The sequence below is a fragment of the Dendrobates tinctorius genome, unplaced genomic scaffold (genome assembly GCF_039654945.1).
Source record: "Dendrobates tinctorius isolate UK_male_01 unplaced genomic scaffold, ASM3965494v1 ptg000104l, whole genome shotgun sequence".
NCBI classification, from domain to species: Eukaryota; Metazoa; Chordata; class Amphibia; order Anura; family Dendrobatidae; genus Dendrobates; species Dendrobates tinctorius.
This window is the reverse complement of record NW_027361772.1, coordinates 16,235,165-16,256,551: the sequence shown is the minus strand read 5'-3', so window position 1 is coordinate 16,256,551 and position 21,387 is coordinate 16,235,165. Positions and strand designations below refer to the sequence as shown.

The 21,387-nt window shown below is 43.1% G+C and overlaps 1 protein-coding gene across 1 annotated transcript in view; it reads right to left on the bottom strand.

Moving 5' to 3' along the window:
- Positions 1-21,387, bottom strand: part of HTRA4 (HtrA serine peptidase 4) — a 51,117-nt gene that overhangs the window by 25,824 nt on the left and 3,906 nt on the right. The window contains exon 2 of the mRNA XM_073588972.1: positions 7,965-8,064. Coding sequence (XP_073445073.1) covers positions 7,965-8,064 — 100 coding nt within the window. The remainder of the gene's footprint in view (positions 1-7,964; positions 8,065-21,387) is intronic.

Sequence of the window (21,387 nt, the reverse complement as noted above, 5' to 3'; positions counted from 1 at the left end):
ATAATGGAGGAGAGAGCGTCAGCCAACGCTCCCTCTCCCATCATTCCCCGCTCTGCCACTGACACAGCGGGGGCGCGATGACGTCATTGCGCTCTCACTGTGTGCCGGCAGAGCAGGAGACAGGAGCAGCCAGCAGCGCGGGCACAAGGAGAAGGTGAGAATATTTTTTTGTTTTTTTTTAATATATCAGTATGAGTACTGGACTGTGGGGCCATTCTGGGGGGGAGCGACTATATGCTATGCTGGGCTATACTCTGTGCTGGGCTATATACTATGGTGGCATTGGTGGGCTTTATACCATGCTGGGCTGTATACTGTGCTGGGCTATATACTATTGTGGCATTGGTGGGCTTTATACCATGCTGGGCTGTATACTGTGCTGGGCTATATACTATGGTGGCATTGGTGGGCTTTATACCATGCTGGGCTGTATACTGTGCTGGGCTATATACTATTGTGGCATTGGTGGGCTATATACCATGCTGGGCTATAAACTATGGTGGGCTGTATACTATGCTGGGCTATATACCATGCTGGGCTGTATACTGTGCTGGGCTGTATACCATGCTGGACTGTATACTATGGTGGGCTATATACCATGCTGGGCTGTATACTATGGTGGGCTATATACTATGCTGGGCTATATACAATGCTGGGCTGTATACTGTGCTGGGCTATATACCATGCTGGGCTATATACTGTGCTGGGCTATATACTATGCTGGGCTGTATACTGTGCTAGGCTGTATACTGTGCTGGGCTATATACTATGCTGGGCTGTATACTATGGTGGGCTATATACTATTCTGGGCTGTATACTATGCTGGGCTATATACTGTGCTGGGCTATATACTGTGCTGGGCTCTATACTATGCTAGGCTGTATACTGTGCTGGGCTATATACTATGCTGGGCTGTATACTATGCTGGGCTGTATACTGTGCTGGGCTGTACACTGTGCTGGGCTATATACCATGTGGTGCTGGGCTATATACCATGATGGGCTATATACCATGTGGTGCTGGGCTACATACCATGCTGGGCTATATACCATGGTGGTCTGTGCTATATACCATGTGGTACTGTGCTATATACCATGGTGGGCTGTTCTATATACCATGGTGGTGCTGTGCTTTATACTATGCAGCTGAGTTATATACCAAGGGGGTACATTTTACATTATATTCTATGGGGAGGTGGGCAGAATTTTATTCTATTTGGGGCTACATTATATTCTATGGGGGGCTGTATTATATTTATTATATTCTATGGGCGGTGATTGCATCATACTCTATGAGGGGGCTACATTATACTATATGAGGAGGCTACATTGTATTCTATGGGGGGCGGCATTATCTGTGGGGGCTAGATTATATTGTATGGGGGCTTTATTATATTCTATGGGGGCTGCATTATACTATATGAGAAGGGCTACATTATACTATATAAGGGGCTGCATTATACTCTATGAGGGGGTTGCCATATATTCTATGGAGGGGCTGCATTATATTCTATGGGGGGTTACATTATATTCTGTGGAATAGCTGCATTATACTCTGAGGGGTAGCTGCATTATGCTCTAAGGGGTGGCTGCATTATACTATAAGAGGGGGGCTGCATTATATTCTATGGGGATTACATTATATTGTATGGCGGGGCTGCATTATACTCTGTGGGGTGGCTGCATTATGCTCTATGTGGGCTGCATTATACTGTATTGAGGACTATGGGGAATACATTATATGATGAACTATGGTGTGCATTATACTATGGGAAGTGAATTGTACTACATGGATGACTATGGCGGTGCATTATACTATATGGAGCACTATGAGGAGTGTATTATACTATATGGTGGACTGAGCAGTGTATTTTAATATATGGAGGACTATGGGGAGTGTATTATACTATATGGAGAACTAAGTGTATTTTAATGGAGGGCTATGAGGAGTGTATTATACTATATATAGGGCAGCACGGTGGCTCAGTGGTTCGAATCCCACCAAGGACAACATCTGCAAGGAGTTTGTATGTTCTCCCCGTGTTTGCGTGGGTTTCCTCCGGGTACTCCGGTTTCCTCCCACATTCCAAAGACATACTGATAGGGAATTTAGATTGTGAGCCCCCATCGGGGACAGTGTGTGCAAACTGTAAAGCGCTGCGGAATATGTTAGCGCTATATAAAAATAAAGATTATTATTATTTATTATATTGAGGACTATGGGGAGTGTATTATACTATATGGAGGACTGAGGAGTGTATTATACTATATGGAGGACTATGGAGTACATTATATTATATGGAGGACTATAGGGAGTGTATTATAAAATATGGAGGACTATGGGGAGTGAATTATGCAATATGGAGAACTGAGGAGTGTATTATACTATATGGAGGACTATGGGGCACATTATATTATATGGAGGACTATGGGGTGTAAACTGTAGATGTGCTGCTGATAACATGATACTGTATGGTGATTTGTTAGTGATCCATTAGTGATTGTTCTGTCCCCATCATTCTTTCTCAGACGGTGGAAAGAGGCCGGGAAACAAGTGTTGAACGACTTCAATATTGTCGATCACACTCATTTAGCGGCCTGAACTCAGCGCATATAAATACAACGGAAATGCTTCTGTGTGATGTCCAATATGTTAGCTTTTGGGGCCCCATTTTAATCTTTGCCTAGGGCCCCACTTTGCCTAAAACCGGCCCTGCACTGAGCTTGTTGTTATTCACTCCTTTTCCCCTGTTGCCTCCTTTCCTCATTTGTATCTATTACTATGCTATTTTGTACTGATCTTTTATGATTCTTTGATACTATTGATGTGATGATAATAAACTTTTGCCATTTTTATGCTCCTCTGTCCTCCTATTTTTTCATGTCTACATTGACATTGTAGAGAATTATTAGTATCACCCATGTGAAACAATAACTGAGACATAAGGTGAGACCCTGGACAGCTTATAGCTGGAGGTTGCCAGGTGCCCCGAGCTGATATTGATAACCTATCCCAATGATAATACTTCCTATATGTTCTGGAAACCCCTTTAAGATCTGATACTTGGAGATAATACAATAATACAATAGGTCAATAAGGATTGGATCGAGATCTGTAATATTACACTACTCAAATATTTATGTAGAATATATCTGTAAAATGATGTATAACGTAAGACACACTTTAAAGGAGCTTCATTTTGCAGCCAACCTGTCAGTGGCTTTAATAAGAACTGTGTAATACCCATTTTCTCCTGAGGTGGCACTGCAGGGAAACGGAACACTCGCTGCCTGGTTCAATCACTGATCACAGCTGATCACTTGGCGTCAAACCAGCTAGACAGGCTGTAATCACTTTATTCATGCTGTGACCTATTTTCGTTTTCGTTTTTTCCTCCCATTCTTCCAAGAGTTGTACTTTTTAATTAAACCATTTATTCTACCACATAGTGTGATGGAAAACGGGAAAAAAAATCCAAGTGTCCAAGTGCAGTGAAAATACCCCAAAAAAGTGCACAATTGTTTTTTGTTTCTCTTTATTTACCAGGTTCACTATGTAGTAAAACTGACCTGGCATTATGATTCTCCAGGTCAGTACGAGTACACAGATACCAAACATGTCTAGTTTTTTTGTTTGTATTTTTTATTTAAGTGGTAAAAAAAATCCAAATTTTTTTTTTAAGAAATTTTTTTTTGCCTTTGTCGCCATTTTCCAAGACCTGTAACATTTTCATTTTTGGGATCTGAGGTTGGGTGAGGGTTTATTTATTGTGTCCTGAGCTGACCTTTTTACTTATACCATTTGGGGGTAGATACGATGTTTTGATTGCTTCGTTACGCCGTATAGCGATCGGATTAATTTATTTTAGAATTTGATAGATCGTACTTCTACGAATGTGGCGATACCAAATGTCTACTTTTTATTTTTTTTAAGTTGTTTTATTTTTAATGGGGCAAAAGGAGGGTGATTTGTACTTTTGTAGGTTTTATTAATTTTTTTATATTAAACTTTTTTTTCACTTTTTACTGTATTTGTTAGTCCTCATAGGGGACTTGAAGCTGCAGTTGTCTGTTCGCTTGTGCTATACAGGGCAGTGCATCAGCCCTGCTATGTATAGCTAAAATCATGATCTCCTATGAACGCCGGCATCAAAACGGCTTTCACAGAGGATCATTATGATAAGCACAAGGGTCTTCATCCCATCGGCGTGTCTTGAGCGAGCTGATAGGAGCGTGGAACGACACACACCCCTGTCGGTGCGTGTTAAATGCTGCTGTCAAAGATTGACAACGGGATTTAACAGGTTAACAGCCACAGGAGAAGCTCCTCTCCCCTCGTGGCTGTTAGTGGCTGATTAATGTGCAGGAAAAGCTATGGGCTTGTTGTGTAAACTTGCATCAAAGTCAGGGAGCCAACATATAACGTACCAGTACATCATATGTCGGTAAGGGGTTAATCCCTTTCCTACGTTGGGCGTAATAGTATGCCCACGTCAGAGTCCCTCTGTTTGATGTGGGATCCGGTGCTGAGCTGCACCTTTCCAGGCACATAACAACTTATCAGTACAGCTGACATGTGTCCACAACAGCAGCAGGTGGAATCGCGATCCACCCACGGCTGTTAACTAGTCAAATGCCTCTGTCAATCTCTGATCTGACATTGGAATTTAAATCGTACTTACCGGAAGTGCGTTGCTAATCCCAACCCTCGATGACTTGATTGTGGGTCACCGATGGGTCGGCATCACAACCAGAGGTCTGAAGCAGACCTCTATGGTTGTCATTGTCGGATTGCTATGAGCACCACCCCATGCTTACAGCAAGTCAGCATTTCTGCTATATTCAGGCGATCTGATCATCGCCTATGTGTAGCAGAGGCAATCAGACAACTGCAGCTTCTAGTCTCCCATGGAGACTATTCGAGATTGCAAAAAGTAAAATGAAATGTTTTTAAAAATTTTTAAAAATAAGAAAGTTCAAATCACCCCTCTTTCGCCCTATTCAAAAGAAAAATAAAGAAAAATGAAAAACACATATTTGGTGTCGCTGCATTAAGAATCGCCCGATCTATCAATATAAAAAAAGAATTAACCTGATCGCTAAACGGCGTAACGAGAAAAAAATCAAAAACACCAGAATTACGTTTTCTGGTCGATGCTGTTGCAATAAAATGCAATAATGGGAGATCAAAAGATCGTATACACAGCAAAATGGTATCAATAAAAACGACAGCTAAGCTTAGAAAAAATAAGCCCTCACTCAGCCCCAGATGATGAAAAATAGAGACGCTACAGGTCTTGTAAATGGCGCCTTTTTTTCCTAACAAATTTTGTAATTTTTATTTACCACTTAAATAAAAAAAAGAACCTAGACATGTTTGGTGTCTGTGAACTCGTAATGACCTGGAGAATCATAATGGCAGGTCAGTTTTAGCATTTAGTGGACATGGTAAAAAAAAACCCAAGAAGCAACTGTGGGATTGCACTTTTTTCTGCAATTTCACCGCACTTGGATTTTTTTTACTGTTTTCCAGTACACGATATGTTAAAACCACTTTTGTTGTTCAAAAGTACAACTTGTCCTGCAAAAAATAAGCCCTGACATGGCCATATTAACCAAAAAAAAAAGTTATGGCGCTGGGAAGAAGGGGAGCAAAAAACAGAAATTAAAAAACTAAAATGCCCCTGGTCGCTAAGTGGTTAAAGAGTAACCGTCATTTAAAGAGTAACCGTCATTTAATTTTGTTCTAGTTCATAAATCAATAGTACACATGAAAATAAGAATCTTTGTAATATATCGTATCAGAGAAATCTTTCTCCTCTTGGACTGATCATTCTCAATTTATGCATAAAATCTATAAAATACATTTTCAGTTAGTACTGAGATAGGAAATGACAGTTGGTGCTCAGAAAATTCTATGGAACTTGCAGTAGAATGTCTGTCTCCGCCTCTAGCTCCTCCCCTCCATAGAATTTTATAAGCACCAACTGTCATCTCCGATCTCAGTAACGAAAAAATCTGTCTTCACTGCATACAGATTTTATTCATTAATTGAGAGTGAAAATTCAACTCCAAGAGGAAAAAGAAGCAGATTTCTTTGATAAGATACAGTGGGGAAAAAAAGTATTTAGTCAGCCATAAATGGTGCAAGTTCTCCCACTTAAAAAGACGAGAGAGGCCTGTAATTGACATCATAGGTAGACCACAACTATGAGAGTCAAAATGAGAAAACAAATCCAGAAAATCACCTTGTCTGATTTGGCAAGATTTATTTTGCAAATTATGATGCAAAATAAGTATTTGGTCACCTAAAAACATGCAAGATTTCTGTCTCTCACAGACTTATAACTTCTTCTTTAAGAGGCTCCTCTGTCCTCCACTCATTACCTGTAGTAATGGCACCTGTTTGAACTTGTTATCAGTATAAAAGACACCTGTCCACAACCTCAAACAGTCACACTCCAAACCTCACTATGGTGAAGACCAAAGAGATGTCGAGGGACACCAGAAACAAAATTGTAGTCCTGCACCAGGCTGGGAAGACTGAATCTGCAATGCAATAGGCAAGCAGCTTGGTGTGATTAAATCAACTGTGGGAGCAATAATAAGAAAATGGAAGACATACAAGACCACTGATAATTTCCCTCGATCTGTGGCTCCACGCAAGATCTCACCCCGTGAGGTCAAAATTATCACAAGAACGGTGAGCAAAAATCCCAAAACCACACGGGGGGACCTAGTGAATGACCTGCATAGAGCTGGGACCACCGTAACAAAGGCTACCATCAGTAACACACTACGCCGCCAGGGACTCTGATCCTACAGTGCCAGACGTGTCCCCCTGCTTAAGCCAGTACATGTCCGGGCCCATCTGAAGTTTGCTAGAGAGCATTTGGATTATCCAGAAGAGTATTGGGAGAATGTCATATGGTCTGATGAAACCAAAGTAGAACTGTTTGGTAGAATCAAAACTCGTCGTGTTTGAGGTGACAGAAGGCTGAGTTGCATCCAAATGAACACCATACCTAGTGTGAAGCATGAGGGTGGCAACATCATGCTTTGGGGATGTTTCTCTGCAAAGGGACCAGGACGACTGATCCGTGTACATGAAAGAATGAATGGGGCCATGTATCGTGAGATTTTGAGTGCAAACCTCCTTCCATCAGCAAGGGCATTGAAGATGAAACGTGGATGGGTCTTTCAGCATGGTAATGATCCCAAGCACACGGCTAGGGCAACGAAGGAGTGGCTTCGTAAGAAGCATATGAAGGTCCTGGAGTGGCCTAGCCAGTCTCCAGATCTCAACCCCATAGAAAACCTTTGGAAGGATTTGAAAATCCACTGCTCTAGAGGAGATCTGCATGGAGGAATGGGCCAACATACCACCAATAGTGTGTACCAACCTTGTGAATACTTACGGAAAACGTTTGACCTCTGTCATTGCCAACAAAGGATATATAACAAAATATTGAGATGAACTTTTGTTAATGGCCAAATACTTATTTTCCACCACAATTTGCAAAATAAATCTTGCCAAATCAGACAAGGTGATTTTCTGGATTTGTTTTCTCATTTTGACTCTCATAGTTGTGGTCTACCTATGATGTCAATTACAGGCCTCTCTCATCTTTTTAAGTGGGAGTACTTGCACAATTGGTGACTGACTAAATACTTTTTTTTCCCCACTCTATGTCAAAAAATTTCTTATTTTCATAATATTGATTTTTTTTTATAAATAAAAATTGAAACGACGGTTAACCTTTAAAGATGAATGGTTCTACAAAGAAGGCACGATGGGCTGTTCTTCCTTGGTTGGTGTATCTTTAAGTCTATTTCTAGCGTTAGGCTTAATAGAAAAAAAAATAAATAAAAATAAAACAAAATTTATTGGTTGGCTTCTTCTAAATGTGAACGAGTCAACTCTTAATTGGATCTCACCCATGAATCTCCAGTCTTGATGATTACCTTCTAAAGAGTTCCAGATGGACAACGGCCGGAGCGATCTTCTGCACCACGTCAGCTATGAAATTAAACTTGTATCTCAGGCTGTTGGGGTAATGTGAACCTTGAAAAAATATTTTTAAAGCTGTTAATATGCCAAATAAATTTAAAAATAGACAGTTTCACAGGAAAAGTTCCATGTCATCATAGTTTTTTTTAAAAAGTAATATAGTTTACGAAAAAGGTGGCGACTGATTTATATGCTATTTACGTGATATTGGACTGTTTGTCAACTTTATTATAAAAGTCGGAAAAAGTTGCTTTTTTAGTGACTACTGCTTTCCTCCTGAAATCTTACGTTCCATTGGAAAACCAATAAATCTGAATATAAAGCAGTAAAATAGTTTTTTTTTAAAGGGGTTCTCCACTCAATAATATTCATCATCTGCGAATGGAATAAAATAGAATGCGGGTCAGCCTGTACATTGCCGCATCATGGAAAGAAATCAGATTTCTTGGCGATCAAAAAATAAAGCAAAGCACAAATGTGTCATCTATCTAAAAGTATTAAACATAGATGTACATAACAATAGATATAAAATGTCTGCACGGCCCTTGTTAAAATATCAGATTTTTGTCATAAAAAATAAAATCATATCAGAACTTTTTTCACCCATAATCTGTAAAATTCAACGGAAAAATACGCTGAAATCTTTTTGGTTGTAAAGAAAAAAACATAATAAAGTAAAATAATGTGTTTGCATAAATAAACAAAATTAATACTATGTTGAATAATTCTTTGAATATATGACATCATTCAGTCTTTTTGGGTCTGAGTCCATCATCATGGCACATCTAGGATTGGCAACCTTTGCCCACTCTTCCTTGTAGTAGCTTCAAATCTGTCAGATTGTGAGGACATCTCCTGTGTACAGCGCCCTCTTCAGGTCACTCACAGATTATAATCATCAAGTGGTTTCAGGGTCAGGTCTCTGGCTGAGTCAATCCAAAACTTTGCTTTTCTTCTGCCAACGTAATTCTTTTGATGGTTTGGAGGTATGCATAGGGTCGTTGTCATGTTGAAAGGTGGCACTGGGCAACAAATTCTGCTTCATCTTCATTTTTTTTGCAGAGGTTTGAAGGTTTTCAAGTAAAAATTGACTGATATTTGGAACTGTTCATAATTCCCTCCATCCTGACCAAAGCCCCAGTTCCAAATGCCAAAGCATAGTGCTGCCTCCACTATGCCTCACTGTGGGTATGGTGTTTTTTGGTGATGCGTTGGTTTTAAGCCAATATATCTTTTTGAATTATGGCCAAAAATATCAATCTTAGTCTCATCAGACCATAACACATTTTGGCAAAATAGCCTGGTTTGGATGTTCTTCTTTGTAAGAAAAGGCTTCAGTCTTGCCACCGTACCCCACAGGCCAGACATGTGAAGAATACAGGAGATTGTTGTCACATGTGGTACACAACCAGTACTTGCCAGAAATACCTACAGCTCCTGTTATGCTTTTGTAGGTGCCTTAGCAGCCTCATGAGACAATGTTTTTCTTTTCTTTAATTTTTGAGTGATGTCCAGTTCTACGTAATGTCACTGATGTACTAAATTTAAGCCTCTTCTCGCTAACCATTTTCTTAATTTTCCATGATATATCTAATGACTTGTACATTTTTTTGTACCTTTTTCGTGACTGATAACTTTCAATAATGAGATCCCTTCTCTGTGTTATAAGCTGTTTATGGGTTTTGCTGTAAAATGCAACTAAGAAAATGTCTGCAAAATTTAACTAGAACAGTCTAAACGTATATGGAGGTAATCAGAATCTCTGTAAATGACAGCTGCTTTGTACTGACTACTATTTACCATGCGGTTACATGTGATTGGCTAATTTTAACCACAACCATATCCCCAATTATAAGAGGGTGTTAACACTTATGCAACCACATTATTTTAGTCTTCTTATTTTTATTTCCCTCTCAAAAAGATTTCAGTTGTTTTCTCAGTTGATTTGTACAGATTATAGTCAACATTAAAGGCGGAAAAAGTCCTGAAATCATTCTTCTTGGTATGATTCTTTTATATGACAAAAACCTGACAAACCCTACCTGTAATTGCCTGAAACCCTCTGGCACAGCCTCCCCTGCTGCACTATATTACAGCAGCCTCCACTTCACCCACACTCCTCGCTCTGGCAACAGACATGGTGGAGGAGTGGGCCTTCTCCTTTCTTCCAACTGCACCTTTAACCTAATCCCACATCTTCCCTCCCTTATCCTCGCCTCTTTTGAAGTCCACTCTGTCCGCATCTACTCTCCCTACAACCTCCAAGTGGCTGTTGTATACCGAAGTCCAGGCCCGACCACTTCCTTTATTGATCAGTTCTCCACCTGGCTTCTTCACTTTCTCTCTGCTGACATTCCCACCATCATCATGGGTGACTTCAACATCCCCATTGACACCCATCAGCCGGCAGCCTCCAAACTCCTTTTGCTCATTTCATCTTCTGGACTCCTCAGCCACCCACACAGACGGACACACATTAGACCTAGTCTTCACCCGTGTCTGCTCCCTATCTAACTTCACAACGTCCCCTCTCCCTCTATCTGACCACCGTCTACTCACGTTCTCATCCCTGTCCTCCTCACTTGTCACCCATGTCCACCAACTTACTCGCCCCGCAGAAACCTCGCACATCTAGACACTCGCACACTCTCTGACTCTATTCTACAGCTATCCTCCATATCTTTACTCCACGACACAGACACTGCTACTAGTTTCTACAATGCCACTCTTGCATCAGCCATCGACTCGGTCGCCCCTGTCATGCATAGCAGAGTGCGACGATTTAATAGACAACCATGGCATGATAACACCACTAAAAAGCTTCGGCAAGAATCCAAAATTGCAGAGCGGCGTTGGAAGAAAACGCATTCACAAAATAACTTCACCTCATTCAAATAAGCAACACTTGCATTCAAATCAGCTCTCATCTCTGCTAAACAGGCCTACTTTACATCACTGGTATCTTCCTTATCCAACAACCCCAAACAGTTGCTCAACTCTTTTAACTCCCTCCTCCGCCCACCACTGCCCCCTCCGACTTCCCTAATCTCTGCCGAGGACTTTGCCATCCACTTCAAAAATAAGATCGACCAAACAAGGCAAGTCTTTGTTGTCCGACCACCACGACCCATTTGTATACCAGACCAATGCCCTAACCCCATAACTTTCCTCTCCAAAATCACTGAAGGAGAGCTTGCTCATCTTCTCTCCAAATCACACCTCCCACTTGTCCACTTGACCCTATCCCATCCCACCTGCTCCCCAACCTCACCACCACACTTATCCCATCCCTAACCCATCTCTTCAACCTATCACTAACTTCTGGCACCTTCCTCTCTGCTTTCAAACATGGCACAATCACACCTATCTTCAAAAAGCCATCCTTTGACTCGAGCGCTATGTCCAGTTATCTCCCCATATCTTTGCTCCCATTTGCTTCCAAACTCCTTGAGCAGCACGTCCACGCTGAACTTTCCTCTCATTTTGCATCTAACTCGCTCTTCGACAACCTACAATCTGGCTTCTGTCCCCACCATTCCACTGAGACTGCCCTGACCAAACTTACTAACTACTACTTACTTACAGCCAAAGCTAACAGACAATTCGCTATACTCCTCCTTCTAGACCTGTCCTCTGCGTTTGACACAGTTGACCACTGCCTCCTACTACAGATCCTCTCTTCCTTTGCTGTCAAAGACCTCGCCCTATCCTGGATCTCCTCATACCTGACGAACTGCACATTTATCGTTTCCTACTCCCACACTACCTCCTCATTTCGCCCTCTCTCTTTTGATGTCCCTCAAGGCTCTGTCCTAGGACCCATTCTCTTCTCAATCTATACCCTTAGCCTGGGACAACTCATAAAGTCCTATGGCTTCCAATACCATCTATATGCTGACGACACTCAGATCTACCTCTCTGGGCCAGATGTCACCTCTCTGCTGTCCACAATCCCAGAGTTTCTATCAGCCATATCCTCCTTCTTCTTCTCTCGCTTCCTCAAGCTCCATGTGGACAAATCTGAACTAATTATCTTTCCTCCATCTTACATATCTTCCCTACCTGATCTATCTATCACAATAAATGAAATCACACTTTTCCCTGTCCCGGAAATCCGCTGCCGCGGAGAAACCCTTGACTCTGCCCTGTCCTTCAAACTGCACATCCAAGCTCTCGCCACCTACTGTCGCCTCCAGTTCAAAAATATTTCCAGAATCCATCCTTTTCTCAACACTCACTCTACCAAAATGCTTGTGCATGCCCTAATCATCTTCCGCCTCAACTACTGCAACATCCTCATCTGTGGCCTACCTTCTAACACTCTTGCACCCCTTCAGTCTGTCCTTAACTCTGCTGCCTGACTAATCTCTTTCCTCGCTACACTCCTGCTTCCCCTCACTGGCTCCCAATTTCCCAGCGTATCCAGTTTAAACTACTAACACTGACCTACAAAGCCATCTATAACCTTTCTCCTCCATATATTTCTGAACTATTTCCGAACTAATTTCTCAATATCTTGCCTCACGTAATCTCTGGTCCTCCCAAGACCTCCTTCCCTCCTCCACGCTTATTCGCTCCTCACCCAATCGCCTCCAAGACTTCTCCTGAATATCCCCTATCCTCTGGAATTCTGTGCCCCAGCACGTCCGGTTATCCACCACATTTGGATTCTTCAGACAAAACCTGAAAACCCATCTCTTCAAAAAAGCTTGCAACCTGTAATGACCACACTGCCACCTCAACACCATCGGAGCTACTGCAACCCCCGACCTACTGTCTCCTTCCCCATAATCTTGTAGAATGTAAGCCTGCAAGGGCAGGGTCCTCTTCCCTCTGTACTAGTCTGTCATTCTTAGTTTGTTTACTGTAAGTGATATTTGTATTTTGATGTAACCCCTTCTCATGTACAGCATCATGGAACCAATGGTGCTATATAAATAAATAATAATAATATGTCAGTTGTTTGTGAGCTAGTGAATGAACTGGAGAAGCTATTATTTATCCCACACCCAGCACAGACAGACATGAGGGATTCCTGCTCTCCTATCTCTATGAAGACAATATTCAGAAGCAACAGAAACATTGAGGACAATATATAGCAGTACTGAGCAGTGTAGCTGTGAATCCATTTAGAAAGCTGAAAGATCATAAGTGAAATAAGAAGCATATTTCTAGGTTAAGATACACTATATTCATAAAGGTATTGGTAATCGTTGAACTCAGTTTATTAATTCAGTCCCATTCGTACAAATTTATAAAATCAATCCCCTTTATTTTAAAAGTTGCCAATGCATAAAAATCATCAATGCTCTGGAGATTAAAACCTGCAGCGTTCCAAACTTCTTCTGGAATTAACATCAGTTAAATCATATATATCCCTACAAATTATCTTTATTGATTAAAAAACCATATGCAATGGTTCACACCAAAAAAAGTGCACAAACAAAAACAAACCGTGTTCCAAAATTACCAATTAAAAATGGGTAAGCTAGAAGTCCCTCTTACATCAACTAGGCTGTCGCCTTCCTGGCTGCGGAGGTTGGCACCCTAGGGGGGAACGTTGTGGCGTCCTCGCTCCATGATGGCTGACCCTGGGAGCCCTGTAACACCCTACAGCCACTAAGGGAACCCTTCTACCCGATGTCCTAAAGGAACCCCTATCAATAGACATAGACGAACCTATATCTAAGAGGACCCTAGACCCCAATTAAAAACAAAAAAGAACACAGTAGGCAATTGGTGACGATTGACATAATTTCACAACGTGGTCAAAGGATAACAATACTCCAGGGGTTTGGGCCCTTGGTTTGCAAAAATAGACTGTAGTCTCTTGGCATGCAGACTGTGTTCAAAAAACTGCTGCAATAGATACTGCTTTTTAATGCCTATTGTTAATGACACAGATGAGTACCAATGCTAAACCAACTTATAACTACAATGAGGTCAATGAAGGACCGGAATACAGCACATTCATGGCAGAAAAAAAAAAGTGGTATGCACACATATAGATGCAATTAGCAGGTCACATCACACCAGAATCAGGACACAAGTCTTTGTTACATCAGGCCTCCTCCTGATGAGCCCTAATGGGTGAAACGCGTCGAGGCGCATCATTCTCTATGGCTGGTGGCAGTTAACCAGATGAGTACCATCATTCTTGTGGCAGCAATATGCAGCATTCCTCATCATATCTGTTATATGTGGCTGTTTTTCTTTCCTGATTGTCAGTTGTGGGGTTACACACCGTGTCAGGATATGTTGGTATCTGTGCCACTACAATACAGAGTATAGACTGGATTATAATCTGCAGTAAACCTGCTAATTATATCTATATGTGTGCATACCACTTTTTTTTTTTCTGCCATGAATGTGCTGTATTCCGGTCCTTCATTGACCTCATTGTAGTTATAAGTTGGTTTAGCATTGGTACTCATCTGTGTCATTAACAATTGGCATTAAAAAGCAGTATCTATTGCAGCAGTTTTTTTTTAACACAGTCTGCATGCTTAGAAACCACTTCCATTTTATACACGTGGTTAATGATGGGGTTATAACTTCTTTTGGGCAATATCATGCAGCATTTTTTGTCACATTTGAAATGTGGCATTGTTGGTCTTTTTGTTGCTATTGGAAAAAGTGTGAACATACACTGCATGCTTAGAAAACACTGATTTAACCAACATTAGGTTTTTCCTACAGTGACCACATCTGAGTTGGATCTAAGTTTTCTGAGCACCATTTTTCATCTATGCCAACTATTAGTTGTCAGTGTAAGCAGTATCTAATTTCTGTTGCAACTTTTGAACACAGTCTGCATGCCAAGAGACTACAGTCTATTTTGGCAAACCAAGGGCCCAAACCCCTGGAGTATTGTTATCCTTTGACCCCGTTGTGAAATTATGTCAATCATCACCAATTGCCTATTGTGTTCATTTTTGTTTTTAATTGGGGTCTAGGGTCCTCTTAGATATAGGTTAGATATAGGTTCGTCTATGTCTATTGATAGGGATTCCTTTAGAACATCGGGTAGAAGGGTTCCCTTAGTGACTGTAGGGTGTTACAGGGCTCCCAGGGTCAGCCATCATGGAGCGGGGGCGCCACAATGTTCCCCCCTAAGGTGCCAACCTCCGCAGCCAGGAAGGCGACAGCCTAGTTGACGTAAGAGGGACTTCTAGCTTACCCATTTTTAATTGGTAATTTTGGAACATGGTTTGTTTTTGTTTGTGCACTTTTTTTGGTGTGAAGCATTGCATGTGGTTTTTTAATCAATAAAGATAATTTGTAGGGATATATATGATTTAACCGTTGGATACCCTTTTTGGATCAATTTTTGATAATGTTTTGGAATTAACATCAGCACAAAGTCCACCCCTGCTGCGAGCTTCATGACATGGGTTTCCATGGTCGAGCAACTGCATGCAGCCTTACATCACCAAGAACAATGCCGAGCATCGGATGGAGTGGTGTAAAGCCGCCGCACCTTAATTCTCTGCAGTGACGGATCACACTTCTCAATCTGGATGGAAGAGTCTGTGCTTGGTGAATGCCAGGAGAACGTTACCCGCCTGACTTCATTGTGCCAACAATCTGCTTTAGTTGAGAAGGGATAATGCTATTGGGTTGTTTTTCAGGGGTTAGTTCAAGTTAAGGGAAAACTTAAAGGGGTATTCTCAAGTTTTAAAGTTATCTCCTATACATAGGCTAAGGAATAACTTTGTGGGAACAGTTTGGGAAAGGCCCTTTTCTGCTCCCCATGACAGTGCCCAGTGCACAAGGTCCATAAAGACATGGTTGGGGGAGTTTGACGTGGAAGAACATGACAGGCCACAAATAGGCCGGACCTCAGCCCCATCCAACTCTTCAAATGAATTAGAACAGAGATTGCGAGCTCGACCTCTCCCCAACATCAGTGTCTGACCTCACAAAAACTCTTCTGGATATATGGGCAGATATTCCCACAGACACCTCTAAAATCTTGTAGGAAGTTTGTCCGTAGCATGGAAGCCTTAAAGAAGTTATCCACTACTTGGACAACTTCTTCACATATTTCTCGCTTGGCCCCATAAAATAATAAAGCTTATACTCACCTCCCGTGCCAGCGCCGTTCCCATGGTGTCGGCACCCGCTCGCATGCTGTTGTGACCTGTGACTCCGGCGTTCAATCAGTGCTGGAATCACTGTCCCTGTCTCCTGTTGAATTGAGCAGGAAGATGAAGTCCGAGATCAGCTGCAGCCCGGACTTCCTCTTCATGTTTGATTAGTCCGAAGGTGGGGACAGTGACGCCAGTGGTGATTGGGTGCCTGCATCACGTGTCACCAGTGTTGGACTGGGGTGCCAAGGAACCACCAGTAACATTGGCTTTGGGGGGGGCCCCACTTTTCACCTGCATACAAATATTAAACTACCCTCATTCTCAAATTTACCTATATCCCTATATAATAATTCACTAGGTGGTTTGGTCAATGAATGATGAGATTCTGTTTTTTTCTGTACAGAGTGAATCAAATGAATTATGCCAAGTATTGCCCATACAGAGCCCAGATCTGCACAGGGGCCCACCGGGGAATTCCCCTGCTTGCCTATGGGCCAGTCCAAGCCAGCGTCTCACAACAACTGCATGGAAGCCCTGGGACCGCTAATGCTGACACTGCGGGAACAGTGCTGGCACCGCGGGAACAGTGCTGGCACGGTGAGTATAAGCTTTATTATTTTATGGGATCCAAAATTTTGAAGAAGAAAGGGTTGTCCTAGTAGTTGAAAAACCCTTTAATAACTGCAAATGGGGGACCAACTCCATACGCAGGTTGCAGGCCTACTCAGGGTTCCTGCTTTGAACCGCTTTTGAGCATGAATGAAGAGTACTTGTAGTATAAATTTTATTTTTCTTATTGGGGGTTGCATAAAGGTGTTATTATTAATTTTTAAGGGGGCATCATTACTTTTAGGGTATGTTTCCATGGGCCAGATTACATCAGGAATTGCTGCTGATTGGACGCTGCGTACAGTCGCAGCGTCCATTCCGCAGCGTCCAGATGTTACAGCATAGTGGAGGGGATTGTATGAAATCCCGTCTCCACTATGCGTGCAGGGCCGCATCGGGCGGCCTTGCGTATCCGGACATGCGGCACGCCGTTATAGACCGCAGCATGTCTATTTATCTTGCGGAGACGCTCCGCAAGATAAATAACCCAGTCTATGGACACGATGCGTTGATACGGCATGTGTTCAATGAACACATGCAGTATCACCGCGCATCACGGTATCACGGGGCGCCGCTATGGGTGGAACGGGGTTTCCGCAGCAACCAAAGCGCTGGCAATCCGGCCCGTGGAAACATACCCTTAAAGAGATCTGTCTGCACATTATTTGTTTAAAAAGGGACATTCAAGGGTCATTATGTGTTTTAAAGGGGTTCACGGAGATGATTGGTACTGGGTTGGGAGGCCTCAGTACTTGAGTTGTCTTGGGCATCGTCAACCCACCTCCTGAACATTACATATCATGATTGGGCAAATCAGGCATAAAATATGTCTCCGGCCCTTTCTTTTTCTAACATGCACATGCTCCAGGAGTCTGTATATTACAGGATTCCCTCATATTCCCCCCATGAGCTCAGCCAGCATGTTCTCGCATGACATTGACTCACAAACACTCACTCACAGGTATGTACCCCGCAGAAAGATGCCTGTCACCTCCAGCTACGACACACATGATCAACACATCTAGCTCCTGCGGCACGCTTCCTTACCAACACTGATGTACATTTCCAAGAAAAGAGATTCCCTCCATGAACTTTAGGTACCCATGTACAAAATACTATAGAATTGATGGCAATAATCCAGAAGGTTCTATGGAGAGGTGAAACCATAGCAGGTGCTGAGAGGGCTGACGTCACCACACCCTGGCCCCTGAGGGAGTCCAAAGGTCAAGTGATATGTTAGAATACACCAATGTTGTATGGTTGCGGCCTCTTTTACAGATTTTACATTAGGGTCAAAATTTAGGATATACTGTAGAGTAAATAGTAAAAATTTATTAATTTGTACAGGATTGAAAAAACATGACTGATTTCTTCCAGAAACAGTGCCACACATTTCTTCAGGTTGTATCTGGTATTGCAGCTTGGCTCTACCGAATTGAATGAGGTTGATCCTGTGGACAGATGTTGGACAACCTCTTCCCGAAATCAATTGTGCATGTCGTGTGCGGGTGTATGGAGCGGGCTCAGGTGCTGAACCCACTCTATATGCGGCAGACTTATACAGCCAGCACTTGCCTCTAAGGGCCCCGTCACACATAGCGACTCACCAGCGATCCCGACAACGATATCACCTTGTCAGGATCACTGGTGTGTCGCTATGTGATCGCTGGTGAGCTGGCATGCATGTGCACCGATGCGATTGAGTATGCTGATGAGTTGGCAGCAGGGGGTCCACTTAAGACCTCCGTCCCTGACATTTTGGTCCTCCTATGAAGCTTAGTCGTCTGCAACACTATATACTGTATACTGTGGTAGTACAGATTCATGTCACCTATAGGGAGGGCCATACAAAAAATATATGCCGTAAATTGAAACAGAACGGTTTTTTAAAAAGTTTAAAAAAAATAGAGATTTTTTTTGTACTGCCACAGTGATAAGAGTCCGATCTATCAAAATATTACCATTCTTTTTGTTGAAAAGGAAAAGAAAAAATGCTGTCATTCTGTATGTGTGTGTGTATATACTGTGAGGCCATCGTACTGTGTGTAGGGGGATGTGGGGCCATCATACTGTGTGTAGGGGGATGTGGGGCCATTATACTGTGTGTAGGGGGATGTGGGGCCATTATACTATGTGTAGGGGGATGTGGGGCCATTATACTGTGTGTATGGGGATGTGGGGCCATCATACAGTGTGTAGGGGGATGTGGGGCCATTATACTGTGTGTAGGGGGATGTGGGGCCATCATACTGTGTGTAGGGGGATGTGGGGCCATTATACTGTGTGTAGGGGGATGTGGGGCCATTATACTGTGTGTAGGAGGATGTGGGGCCATTATACTGTGTGTAGGGGGATGTGGGGCCATCATACTGTGTGTAGGGGGATGTGGGGCCATTATACTGTGTGTAGGGGGATGTGGGGCCATCATACAGTGTGTAGGGGGATGTGGGGCCATTATACTGTGTGTAGGGGGATGTGGGGCCATTATACTGTGTGTAGGGGATGTGGGGCCATCATACAGTGTGTAGGGGGATGTGGGGCCATTATACTGTGTGTAGGGGATGTGGGGCCATTATACTTTGTGTAGGGGATGTGGGGCCATTATACTGTGTGTAGGGGATGTGGGGCCATTATACTGTGTGTAGGGGATGTGGGGCCATTATACTGTATGTAAGGGGATGTGGGGCCATTATACTGTGTGTAGGGGGTTGTGGGTCCATCATCTTGTGTGTAGGGAGATGTGGGGTTATCATACTGTGTGTAGGGGGATGTGGGGCCATTATACTGTGTGTAGGAGGATGTGGGACCATTATACTGTGTGTAGGGGCATGTGGGGCCATCATACTGTGTGTAGGGGGATGTGGGGTCATCATACTGTGTGTAGGGGGATGTGGGGTCATCATACTGTGTGTAGGGGGATGTGGGGTCATCATACTGTGTGTAGGGGGATGTGGGGCCATCATACTGTGTGTAGGGGGATGTGGGGCCATCATACTGTGTGTAGGGGGATGTGGGGCCATCATACTGTGTGTGTAGGGGGATGTGGGTCCATCATACTGTGTGTAGGGGATGTGGGTCCATCATACTGTGAGTATGGAGATGTGGGGCCATCATACTGTGTGTAGGGGGATGTGGGGCCATCTTATTGTGTGTAGGGGGATGTGGGGCCATCATACTGTGTGTAGAGGGATGTGGGGCCATCATACTGTGTGTAAGGGGATGTGGGGCCATTATACTGTGAGTATGGAGATGTTGGGTCATCATAATGTGTGTAGGGGGATGTGGGGCCATTTTATTGTGTGTAGGGGGATGTGGGGCCATCATACTGTGAGTAGGGGGGCATGGGTCCATCATACTGTGAGTATGGAGATGTGGGGCCATCATACTGTGTGTAGGGGGATGTGGGACCATCAAACTGTATGTGGGGGGAAAGTGGGAATGATCAAACTGTGTGTGGGGTTGTATAGATTGTCATTCTGTTTGGACTGTGATATGAGGACATTATACTCTGTGGATGGTTGTGTGGTGGCGATCGTGCTGTGTGAGGGTGAATATATTGTGTGGGGCTGTGTGTGGGCCATTGTACTGTGTGGAGAGCTGTATGGGGGCCATTATAGTGTGAAGGGCTGTGTGGGGGGCGATCATACTGTATAGGGCGATCATACTATGTGGAGGGCTGTGTGGGGGGGTCATTATATTGTGTGGAGCAATGTATGGTGGGCCAATAAACTGTATTTTGAGACTATGGCTGCAATTATACTGTGTTTTGGGACTATGGGGGTCAGGATACTGTGTTGTGGGACAATGGGGGTCAGAATACTGTGTTGTGGGACTATGAAGGTTAGGATACTGTGTTGTGGGACTGTTGGGGTCATGATATGTGTTGCGAGACTTTCATTATACGTGTCGGGAAACTGTGGAGACATCACTGTGATGGGGGTTATCGTAGTGGATGAGTAGTTGTTGTTTTTTGAAATCAAAGACTATGGGGCTGTCATTCTTTGTGTGCGTATATACTGTGAGGCCACCATACTGTGTGTTGGGGGATATGGCGCTGTCATAAAGCATGGAGAGCTTCTGGGGCCATCAACTCTATGCAAGTTAATAGCTTTACGATGGTCCCTGGCCTCAGGACTGAAAGTTCAGCACCCGGGAGAAAATTAACTTTATTTCTCCCAAGAGCCGCTGGCTTTCAGTCATAGAGGTGTGTCTGAAGCAATTACAGCCACGGCTCACAGCACTGATAGTAGTGATTGTAAGCTCGCACACGTTCATTAAAATAGTCTGTCTTTGTTGCCCAAAGCAACCAATCAGTTCCTTTTTCTTGCTTTACACATCTTAATCATTGAATTCAGGTTTTCCGTTCAGTCCTATTACCCCCAGTATATAACTTCCGACACCTCGCCCCCAGTGTATAACATCTGGCCCCATTGACCCCCGGTGTATAATATCTGGCCCCATGGCCCCCAGTGTATAACATCCGGCCCCTCAGCGCTGGTATATAACATCTGTACCCCTGTCATGCTGTCTCCCTTTACTAACATGTTGCAAAATGGCTGGTGGTAAAAAGCTCACTGATACCAGGTGGTCTTGTCATAGGAGCCATCAGGGTAACATATCAGTCCATGACATTTTTTCCTTCCTAAATTTTCCCCCATCATCTGTGAGTGATAGT